General features: G+C 37.0%; 3 protein-coding genes across 3 annotated transcripts; 2 read left to right on the top strand and 1 right to left on the bottom strand.

Moving 5' to 3' along the window:
- Positions 1 to 534: 534 nt before the first annotated feature.
- LOC141638225 (uncharacterized) lies at positions 535 to 3,898 on the top strand. The gene is made up of 2 exons (XM_074447641.1): positions 535 to 623; positions 1,737 to 3,898. Exon 2 carries the CDS (start codon positions 1,739 to 1,741, stop codon positions 3,698 to 3,700), a length of 1,962 nt encoding a protein of 653 aa, XP_074303742.1. The 5' UTR covers positions 535 to 623; positions 1,737 to 1,738; the 3' UTR covers positions 3,701 to 3,898.
- A 917-nt stretch (positions 3,899 to 4,815) lies between these two features.
- On the bottom strand, positions 4,816 to 6,369 carry LOC141638283 (epi-neemfruitin B 7-O-acetyltransferse L7AT-like). Its single transcript, XM_074447689.1, has 2 exons — positions 5,575 to 6,369; positions 4,816 to 5,394 (listed from the first exon to the last, which is right to left on the bottom strand). The coding sequence occupies exons 1-2, from the start codon at positions 6,367 to 6,369 to the stop codon at positions 4,816 to 4,818; spliced, it is 1,374 nt and encodes a 457-aa protein (XP_074303790.1).
- Positions 6,370 to 10,614: 4,245 nt separating this feature from the next.
- Positions 10,615 to 11,424, top strand: LOC141638284 (protein FAR-RED IMPAIRED RESPONSE 1-like). Its single transcript, XM_074447690.1, has one exon. The coding sequence runs from the start codon at positions 10,615 to 10,617 to the stop codon at positions 11,422 to 11,424; it is 810 nt and encodes a 269-aa protein (XP_074303791.1).
- The last annotated feature ends 470 nt before the right edge of the window (positions 11,425 to 11,894 follow it).

Raw genomic sequence — 11,894 nt, forward strand, 5'->3', positions numbered from 1 at the left:
AAAACTAGAACTCGAAAAGTTCGTAACGATCAAAATAAACAACATTATTTTCTTACTAAATTTAACTACATAATTATACATCTAATATAATACATATAAACAAAGTAGAAATAAAATCAATAATATTGCAATCTTAAAAAAATTTTTCTTATATAACTTCGGTCCATGGTCCGGTCTGCGGTCCATTCGGTTTGGTCCAGGACCGGACCGAAGACCAAAGTAGAGTAAATAGGTGGACCGTGGACCGGACCAAATAAAATTCGGTCCGGTCTGGTCCGGACCAAATAGTCCGATTCGGTATGGTCTTTGATCCGGACCACTGAGTGAACAACCCTAACTACCAATAAAGCACCACAAGTACTCATTTACGAAGTATATTATTTAAACAAAACCTAGGCTATCAATTTGGACGGGAGTATATTACTTTATCTCCTCCTTTCCTCATTCAATATGTCAATAAAATATATCTAATAATCTAATTAAATTCCATAATTTTCTTCAACACATTTACACTAAACCCTAACAGCGTGTTAATTGTGAAACCCTCCTCTATTTTCACCATTTGACTGCTTCACTAGTTTAATTTACCCTGCCAAAAAATCGGACTACTTGGTAACACTAAGGTAAAATCCCACTTTCTTGGTCGTTTTGTCTATGCGTTTGGTTATGTGTTTGATCGAGACGATTAAATTATTCACATGTTTACATGGTCGAATCACGTTCTTTTTTATTATTTGAATTTTTTGTCTTTCTTAATTAAGTCAAGCTTGATTAAAGGGTATAACCATGGCATAATTATGTTTAGCATGTAAATAAGAAATTATGCCCTGGTTATACCCTTTAATCAAGCTTAGAGACATCATTAATCAACTCGGGTAGTGTTTTTTGAAGCCTATTAGCCAATATTTTTCACTAATAGGTTTGTATACTAGAATGCAAGCAGGCCAGGGGTCTGAAGTGTTGGATAGTTTTAAGAACCTCTTTTTTGGGAATGATTGCAAATATGATTTGGTATTCAGTTTCTTCGTCATTCTCCCTTTCCTATAGAATTTTTCAAAATAAGATCAGTGTGCATAGCCCTTTGACATTCATTATCTAATTCTTGTTTAAAAGCCTTTACCCTACTACTTAAACTAGTAAAACTTGTCTTATGCATAAGGGGGGATCAAAGCTTGTCTAACCCTTTTCAACCTTAAAAACATACAACTGAAACATGGCAGTCTCATAAGCAGAAACTTCCCAAGCATCTTCAACTGTTTTGAGTAGAATCTTTATGCCCTATCCAACAATTAAGAAAACTAAAATTTCTCTTAACAATATAAGCATCATAAACACAAACTAGGAGAGGGGAATGATTAGATAATATTCAAGTGAATGAAAGTATTAGAATCCCTGATATGAACCTCACAGTGGACATATTGATCATGAACAACATTACTGACAACAATAGTGGAAGGATTATAAAATAGCCAATTTCTCCCCAAACTTTTATTGCTAATAATATCATAATTATAAAACTTATTTACATGCTAAACTTTTATGTCTCTAAGCTTGGTTTACTTTTATGCTCGTCGCTCTCCGTTGTATTATACTGTCTCAGTGGGTTTTTGTACGAGTAATAGCAAATTTATGTAAAAATATTCGCCCTAGCATGTATGGTGGTTGGAGTGATTGAGATTACCCTTTTATTTCAGTCCCTCGATTAAAAGTCAAGTGTTGGTTGTATGCTTGTGTAGGCATGTCGATGATTCAAAGGCTCTTTGGAGGCTTGCCCAACTGCTCGAAGATTTTCCGTACTTACTGCACACTAGCTTGCGGTATGAGATCAGCCTACGATGGCCAGTTCCGTCTTCTTGGACCTCCAGAGTTATACCGCACACATCCGTCTTGCCCATCTAATAATAATAATAATAATAATAATAATAATGATATAAGAGTAAATGATGTCAAGGAGGAGGCCACACCAAAATCCAGTACAGGTGACCCATTCATGGATGCAATGATGAACAAGTACAACGCCTACAATCAAGTAGTACCTCCGGAAATGATGGGATATACAGAAAACTACTCCCCAACTTACCTCACCTCTGGGAATCCGTGCCTGGATTATTTTTTCCATGTGGTCCCGAGTACACCAGCTGATCAGGTCACCAAACGATTGGAATCTGCGTGGGAGCAAGACCCATTAACAGCACTTAAGCTTGTGTGCAATCTGAGGGGGGTTAGAGGGACCGGTAAAAATGACCGTAAAGGCTTCTATGCTTGTGCTCTCTGGATTCACCACCACCATCCTAAAACCCTAGCTGCCAATGTTGAACCCATTGCTGAGTTCGGATATTTCAAGGACCTTCTAGAAATCTTGTATCGTCTAGTCAATGGCCCTCAAGGTAATACCTTTGTCAGAAAGTGGCCCCACGGTGCTGACCCCACAACTTACAAGCGCAAGTCCGAAGAAGAAAAGAGACTTGAGGCAGCCGGAAAGGGGATGAGTAAGTACAACGACGATCCTAACTACCGTTTCTTGCATGCTCAGGTATCCCAACTCTTTTCGTATTATCTGAAATCCGATATGGAGCAACTTACATCCGGGAAGTGCAACAAGTTAAGCCTGGCAGCCAAATGGTGCCCTTCTTTGGACTCATCTTTCGACAGGTGCACTTTGATGTGCGAGAGCATAGCGAGAAATCTATTTCCACGTGATAAATACCCCGAATACCAAGGAATTGAAGACTCCCATTACGCATATCGAATAAGAGATCGGCTAAGGAAAGAGGTTCTTGTCCCTTTGCGTAGAGCACTAAAGCTCCCTGAGGTATACATCAGTGCCCATGAATGGAGCTCCATCGACTACTCACGGGTCGCATCCATTGCCATGACCAACTACACTGACCTATTTCATAAACACGATGAGGAACGGTTCCAATGGTTCCTCAAGAGAGTCGAGAAAGGAGAGGCAAAGATAGCAGCTGGAGCGTTACTCCCTCACCAAATAGTCAACAAGGTCAGGCACGAAGACGACCAAGTTGCGGAGCTCCAATGGAAGACAATTGTGGAGGAGCTTTCGGCATTGGGAAAGCTCAAAAACTGCCTGGCCATATGCGATGTATCTGGGAGCATGGAAGGAGAGCCCTTGGACGTGAGCGTTGCTCTTGGATTGTTAATTTCTGAACTAAGTGAGGAGCCATGGAAGGGGAAATTAATCACATTCAGCATGTGGCCGCAGTTTCAAGTCATCCAGGGTGAAAGTCTTTCTTCTAAGATAAACTGTATCGAAAGGATGCATTGGAATATGAACACGAATTTCCAAAGGGTGTTTGATAGAATCCTTGAAGTTGCAATTGAAGGGAAACTCACAGAAGACGAGATGATTAAGCGGCTTTTCGTGTTCAGTGACATGGAGTTTGATCAGGCATCGGCTAATGATTGGGAGACTAATGATTGGGAGACTGACTACGAGGCAATTGTGAGGAAGTTCAATGAGAGAGGGTTTACGAGGGTCCCTGAGATCGTGTTCTGGAACCTGAGGAACTCAAGTGCAACCCCTGTTCTGAGCCATCAGCCAGGGGTGGCCATGGTCAGTGGGTTTTCCAAGAACTTAATAAAGGTGTTTATTCAAGAAGACGGGTGTCTAAGCCCCGTCAAGACCATGGAAGCTGCCATTTCCGGTAAGGAGTACCAGAAACTTGTTGTCGTGGATTAGTATCACCTTTTTTTTATGATTTTTTCTTTGTTTTTAGGGAATAGAGTTTGCTTTAAGTATCTGCTGGTGAATTTGTCTTCCTCGCTCTTTTTATTTCGGGTTGTTATAGACAAGTTATTTCAATTCAGGTTATAATGCAAACTTGTTAAGTGTTTCAGGTTATCCTTGCCGTTTAAATAATACTCCATTACTGTAAAAGATGGCATCAAAACACTATATTCCCTGAAACTGATACGAAAATTACTTGGAACTTTAGTTGTAGCGGAAGCAAATTACTAACTCGAGACCTATTGGGTTATAGAATTCAGAATACGAGCGCAAGTTGAGGCCTTTTTGTGCAATATGAGGAGATGGAAGGGAAAGGGTTTTGTGGTTGATGATGAGGGTGTTAATGAGGTTCTTAATGGGAAAATAGGAGCTCATGTTAGAACTGTTTAAGATTTCTTAGCGAGTTAATATGTACAGTATTCTTTATGTAATTAGCTTAGAAGATATGATGGGGTATATTGCTATTATGCCAGGTTTATAGACATTATAGTTGCTGCTTGAATAGAATCAGAGTGTTGGGGTTTGAAGAACTTTATCAATTTTCCCGTTTGGACGCGTTTCTCTGTATCCAGAAAAAAAAAGAGGCGATCAGAAAAAAAATATGCAGCCACGCTTACCCGGCCGCCTAGACCTTCCCCACCCAAAATTGTCTTGATGAAATTGGTATTTGCACTGCTGACCTTTCAAACATTGCCAATGTTGTTCCCTCTGGAATCCTTGAATAACAGTACAACCATATATATATGGAACTATTCTTTGGGTCTCATAGTTTGACTAACCCTTCCTAATCATTTTTAATCTTGTATTGCTGTTGTCTTTGATCTTCACTGTAAAGTAGGGAGTAGCATACTAATATGTAGCCAAGAAATTACGAGGCAGTGGTGGGTCTCATATTCACAAGTTGAGCCAGGAAAAATGACACATACAATCTTTTTGAGCCGAAACTCAATACAATAATAATTTTAAGTTGAAACTCAATACAATAATACGGAGTAATTTTAAGTCGAACCTTGACACAAAGTAACAGTAGCGTTTTTTGTAGACTTATAACCTGCCATTTTAATTAGTTAATTGTGGTGATCTTGGCTAGAACCTCTGAAAAATTCTACAACCCTTGAGTTTGACGAAGCAAACGAAAGGAGTTCTAGATCACGTTCAAAAATGGTCATATCATCTTCACTTAAAGTAACCCAAGCTTCAATTCCACTCCGATCCCTTGTTTGACTCAATGCAAATGTGTTTTTATACCCCAAACTAACCAAACTCTGCCAAATTGGCTTCCCCCATCCAAAATCGGCGGCATCGTACAGTCCATCTCCACATGTGCTAAGGCACTTAAAGAAATCAACATCCTCCTTTCTTAGCAAGGTTCCAGCCTCTTTGAATAGTTCGCGTATCACTGAGTACGCGTCCTTCCCTTGTAGCTTCTTCGCGTAGTTGTTGATGGCCTCTGTTTTCCCCTGCCTTTGCTTTGCTACCAAATCACACATACATATGTTGTTGTTGTTGTCTTCCATCTTAGCAACGTAGTAACCAACCAGGTTACCAATGGTAGTGCTTGGCAATGGCGGTGTGGTTCTCTTACGAATGTTCATTGACTGGGACATCACTGAATATCGCTTATCCCGTGAATTTGCTCTTGATGCCTGTTCCGAGACCACCAAAGACTTTGTTACTTACGTACAATAGAGTAATGAATTTAATTAATTTAGAGTTTATATTATTAAATCAAATATATATGTTTCTCAGTTGCCAAAAATAATCTTTTGTAATGAACAACAAATATAGTAAGTTTATTCAGTTTGAGCTTTATAGGCAAATTTGACCTTGGTGGCACATTTCCATAGAAGGGAGGACACGACCTCAACTCGTGTAGGCCGAGAAACATCTTGACTAGCACCCCTTGTCCTAAGCTCTGCGATCTTGGATGCTTCAAATACAAACCTTCTGGTGGATGTCCGATCCATGCGTAGGTTCAACGAATCTTGTGTGATCGAGGAATCCATGGGAGGGAACAAAGACGAGGCCAGGTACTCGGGAATAACTCTATTGCCCGAGCAAGAAGCAATATCGGACCAACCCCTCATGAAAGCGGACACAGTCCCGCCATCAGTGATCTTATGTGACCAGCAAATCCCTAATGCCATCCCTCCACACTCGAATGTATTGGTTTGAACATGAGCCAATTGGTGATGATCATCATCACCAACCATTCTCATATTTCGAGACTCTATATCAACCGGAAGCAAGTGTTTTAGGGCATTAGCGTTAGGTTGTTTTAGGAAGTCATTCAAACGGGTGTTAACATGTGCCATGGAAAATGCAACACCCGCGTCATTACAATCAATCGATACATGGTCTTTTATCCTCCCGGCAAAGGGATAGAAGTCGGTCAAGAAAGGGGAAAGCGATTTCTTGAGGTATTCAACTCGATGCCTAGCCTCGATTTTCGGATGACCGTGGCTATGTTCCATAGGGTAGAAGAATACCATAGAAGCATAGACCGAAGGTGCAAGTTGATCCAAGAGGGAGAGCTTGAAATTCCTAAGGTGAAGAGGAGTGGGTGAGGATGGTTTTATATATTCCCTACCCAACCTTACAACCTTCATAGCATTTGCCATTTTTTATGACTTATTATTAATCAATCGTATAATATCACAGCTTTTGTATAATTACCAACATAAATAGCCTCTATTTAAAGAGGCGTACTTACTTGTACTCCGTATTTAATATTTGTTGTAAGATTTATTTTGTTCAGACAAAGTTATGCATTTCATAGATGGCGACATGGCGTATATAATTATCAATTCCACCAATGCAAGTAGCTAGCGAATTAGATTTTGTACGTCAACGTTGTTGCATGATTCGTTGTGCACAAATTTTGTTGACATACACCGATTTACTACTAAGCGCCCATTGTTTTTCCGCTTATTTTCACCTCTTGATTGATTCATTCGATTCGATTGATTGATTCATTCGATTCGATTGATTCACTCCATTGATTTGATTGATTGATTGACTCCATTGATTCGATTCATTTCATTTCAGCTCCATTCGATTCGATTGATTCATTCCATTAAGTTAATTTCATTTCAAATTTTTACTCATATTAAATTTAATAGTTATTATTAATTTTGTTATCAATAATACTATTTTTTTTAATATTATTCTTTATTATTATTATTATTATTATTATTATTATTATTATTATTATTATTATATTTAATAATAGTGTTAATAATAATGTTATTAATAATTTATTTATTATTATTATTATTATGAATATTATTATTAAAATGAATAATATTGTTGTTGTTGTTGTTAAAATGAATAATAATGTTAATAATGTTAATAATAATATTATTTATTATTATTGTTGTTATTATTATTATTAGTAGTATTGTTGTTGTTGTTGTTATAATTATTGGTATTATTATTATTAAAATTAATAACATTTATTATTAATATTATTGATGGGGCACGCCCAATCAACTTGACTCAGTAGCCAATACGGGGTCATACAAGTCAACACGCTTGCCAACATGGTTACGGATTCGCTTGATACTCTACGAATCACGAATTGTTAAAAGCGAATTCTATCAACTGATTACTGAAAATACATATAACACATTTTCTTTAAGCGAATCGCGAATCGATAAGGCGTATTCATAGCGAATATGGTAACTATGCTTTATGACCATCATTTGAGGTACACATAGAAATATATAAATACCTCATTATTCACCCATCAATGGTAAAATACTTCTCACCAACAACTTCCTCTCTTTAGAAGTAAGACTATTCGAACTACTATGAGAGGGCACTAAACCTTAGCTTCAAGCAAGGTCCCAACTATCCAACAAGATCTAGTAAGACATCGAGAAGGACCTATTGCGAACCCTCCGAGGCCCTATTTGTTACGCGTGAAAGATCCATCCGGAGAGAGCAAGCATAGGTTCGAGGTGCCATCGTCTGAGAGGAGCGCGTTGACCCGACCCGGATTCGAGCAACGCTTACTTGAGTGTTTTTATTCGAAACAATTATTTTTACTAATATCATTATTAATATTGACATTATTATTTATTATTGTTATTAGGAATATTATTAGTAAAAAATTACTATTTTTTCATTATTTTAATTTATGATTATTCATATACTCCTCCCTCTATCCCGGTCAATTGTTGTCCTTTGGTTTTGGCACAAAGACCAAGGAAAGAGGAGTGGCCAATTATAAAATGACAAGCGGACCAAATTGAGTGTGAATGATCAAATTGTTCATCAAGTTCATTCTTAAAATAGAAAGGACAATAATTGAATGAGACACCCTAAAATGGAATAGGACAACAAATTACCGGGACAGAGGGAGTATAATATTATAATTTTTTTCTTAAAAATATTAATTTTAGTATAAATAGTATTATACTATGAATATTATATTATTATTATTATTATAGTTGATAATAACAATAATATTAATTATTATTATTATTATTATTATTATGATTATTTCAGTTTAGTTCAGCTCAATTCAACTTTATTGATTGATTGATTGATTCACCAACTCTATTGATTCGATTGATCGGCTCAAAGCTCCATTGATTGATTGATTGATTGACTCCATTCGATTGATTGGCTCGATTGATTGATTCGGCTCCATTGATTGATTGATTCAGCTCAGCTCTAAAAAGCCAGAAAGAACAGGGCCTAAATCTTAGTATTAGGCGAAAAAAATACGTTCAGACTTCAGAATTCAGATACAACAACAACATCAGAACCTTAATCCCAAAATGATTTGGGGTCGGCTGACATTAATCATCCTTTAAGACCGTTCATGAGTGAACGCACGCCTTAAAATGCGAAGAAAAATAGAAAAGGGAAAAATGAAAAACAAAAGGTAGAGCGAAACATAATATAAAATCAAGGTAAATTTATAGGTTTTAAAATCGCAGTCCGAATTTCTTTTATAAAAATTTAAAATTTAAATCGAAAATAGGGAAAAATAATGGTACAAACTTAACCAAAAATGTATCCTTCTTGACGTTAGGAATTTGGCTCATTTATTTGTCCATGCTTAAAATGGTGGTACAAACTAAAAAGGATGATGATAGGGCGCCACCCTAATTAAATAAAAAAAAAAAGAAATTTTTTTTTATTAATTTTCGTTTTTGCGCCAAATATTAAAGGATAAATACGTAATTTTACCTTATCTTATAGTATTCCCCTAGAATCAAAACTCTTAACAAATCAAATTATCTTCATTAAAAAAAAAAAAATTAATAATCATCAAATTATCAGTGACAATACGTCACTTCATCACAAAACTCTTCTCCTCTGTTCATCCCTTCATCACAAAACATCACTTCCTCCCTTCATTACAAAACTTCTACTTGGTCTCAAAATTTAACACGGTTGTTCTATTACCAATTCATTGATTGAATTCAATTTGCTCTGAGTATTAAATCCAATTGGTACTGGGTACGTTCACAATCTTTGCCGAAATTCAACATCTTCAGACGCGAAGTTGTCGCCGGTTTGTTCGTTTTCACTACTACTTCCTCCGTATTAGTCATTTGTTTACCTTTTACTCGCTTCATCTCAATCATTTGTTTACATATGCTAAAAATACTCTTTACAAAGAACACAAAACGTAAATAAATGAATGAGACGAGTGAGTACTAATTTGCTCTTTGTCCAGTTTATAGTGATGATTTAGATTGCATTTTCTACATTTCGAATTTTACGAAATCGTTAATTTGTTGCACTGTTAGTATGTTCTGCTTGATCGATTGAGTTCATTTCGAATTTTATTGAATCGTTAATTTTATGGAATCGTTATTTCAGAGCAACAAATTGAGCTCTAGAGTTAATTTTATGAAATCGTTAATTTGTTGATTCAGTAATAGAAATAAGCAGACCCATATCCCCAAAAACTAGCTCCAACATCCGTATCTCCATACCCGTGTCTGAATCCGTTTCTGACTGCAATCCTTCTACCAAATGTTAGAGCTGCCACAATGAGCAGCAGCACAATAAACTGTGGTCTAAGAACTGATCATATTTCATTGCAGAAGAAAATATATCAGGCCTGTATTATACTGCATGCTAGAACTGATAGAACTGATATTTTACATCATAATAAAACAAGAAATAAAAATGAAGTTAAGCCTAAAGATTGTAAGTTTGGTGATGAACAGCTACAATCCATTTTTGTAATGTCAGGTATGGACAATCAAAGTGGCAGTAATATTGACGATATACATGATGAGAGGATCGAGACAGAATGTTTTCCAGGTTTTTCAGGGGATGATAATGATGGGGAGTATAATTTTGAGGATATTGGTCTATCTGATGATGAGGAACTTATACCAGGAAGCAATTCAAGTACTTTAGAAGAGTGTGCGAAAGAGAATGGTGAAGAAGATAATTTTTACAACTCTGATAAAGAAGTCGATGATGAGAATGAACATTTCGTTGAAATGAAGTGGAAGCGCCAAAAGATGGCATGAAGTTTGACACAGTTGAAGATTTACTCAAACATCTCACTGACTATGCTAAACAATGTGCTTTTTCTGTTCGATTAAGGAATGTGAAGCCGGCCCGAAATACAAATAAGCCAGCTAAGCACATTTTATGGATTTGCCATAAGGGTAGACAACAATCGAGTAGGTCGAAAAATAAAATGAAACCTAGACCTTCTCAGATGACAAATTGCGGCGCAAATTTCAACGCGAAGGAGTTTGAGGGTCAATGGATGTATACGAGTGTCAACTTGGATCATAATCATCCCCTTAAGCTCGAAGATATCAGATATTTACGAGCTTATAGAAAAGTGCCAAAAGAAGTTGAGAGGAGAATCATGATAAACGATGAAATTTGGTATAAGGCCTTCTAAAACCTATTTGGCTGAGGCGGTGAAAAGTCATGGCTTTCAAAATCTTCCCTTCCTAGAGAGAGATATGAGAAACCTGCTACAAAAGAAGAGACAAGAGAAATTGGCTGGACCAGATTCCGTAGCTTTGTATAATTATTTCATGAAATCCATGAAGGAGTCAAATAACTTTTTTTTCGCGATGGACTTGGAGTGTGATGGTCGTATCCGTAATGTAATGTGGGTGGATTCTAGGAGTAGAGCAGCATACAAAGATTTCAGTGATTTCGTTGGCCTCGATAGTACATATTTGAAAAATAAGTACGAGATGCCATTTGCTCCTTTTATAGGGATAAATCATCACGGACAAACAATACTTTTGGGTTGTGCACTACTATCTAGCGAGGATATTGAAACCTATAGGTGGTTATTGAGGACATGGGTAGATTGCATGGGTGGTGTGGCACCTAAAGCTATAATCACTGATCAGAGTGTTCCTATAACAAAAGCAATTAAGTTGGAAATGCCGAATACTAGACACCGGTGGTGCCTTTGGCATATTATGGAGAAACAAAACAAAAAGTTCAAGAGTTACAAATACTTCCACGAGATTAAAGGAGCCATGTCGAGGTGTGTTTATGACTCAATGAGCGTTGATGAGTTTGAAGCGAGTTGGAAGGAGTTTGTTGACCTCTATGAATTGAAAAATAATGCCTGGTTGTATACTTTGTACAAAGATAGACATCGTTGGGTTCCCACTTTTCTAATCGATTGTTTTGGCGGGCATGTCAACTACACAAAGAAATGAGAGCGTAAATGCTTTTTTTAAGGGTTACGTTAATAGTAAGACATCATTAAAAGAGTTTGTGCTTAAATATGATCTTGCCCTAGGTCCAAAATGTGACAAGGAAAATCTTGGCAGAGCACCGGTCAAGGAACACAAGGTACCAGATTGTTACTAAATTTCTTTGCCGAAAGATTTTTTCAACCAGTTTACACATTATGCATTCCAAAAGGTGATGGATGAGGTAAGAGGTTGCATGTATACTACTCCTAGTATCCATACAGATGAAGAAGATTTTAGAGAGTTCAAGGTGGAAGACACTCGTGAATTTGGTGATTTTTGGATAGAGAAGAGGGTAGAGTACACGGTGAAGTTACGAGAAGGGCACAAATGAAGTATATTGTAGTTGTAAGCTTTTTGAAACACGTGGCATCATGTGTCGGCATTCTCTAAAAATTCTTTATGATGCGGGGGTCCAAAAATTCCAAACTTCT

The sequence above is a fragment of the Silene latifolia genome, unplaced genomic scaffold (assembly GCF_048544455.1).
Source record: "Silene latifolia isolate original U9 population unplaced genomic scaffold, ASM4854445v1 scaffold_20.1, whole genome shotgun sequence".
Classification (NCBI taxonomy): domain Eukaryota; kingdom Viridiplantae; phylum Streptophyta; class Magnoliopsida; order Caryophyllales; family Caryophyllaceae; genus Silene; species Silene latifolia.

Coding starts and splice junctions, on each gene's coding strand:
- LOC141638225 (XM_074447641.1), top strand. CDS start 1,739: ATGTCGATGATTCAAAGGCTCTTTGGAGGCTTGCCCAACTGCTCGAAG.
- LOC141638283 (XM_074447689.1), bottom strand. CDS start 6,369: ATGGCAAATGCTATGAAGGTTGTAAGGTTGGGTAGGGAATATATAAAA. Junction 5,395..5,574: donor TATGGAAATGTGCCACCAAG/GTCAAATTTGCC, acceptor GTCTCGGAACAG/GCATCAAGAGCAAATTCACG.
- LOC141638284 (XM_074447690.1), top strand. CDS start 10,615: ATGAAATTTGGTATAAGGCCTTCTAAAACCTATTTGGCTGAGGCGGTG.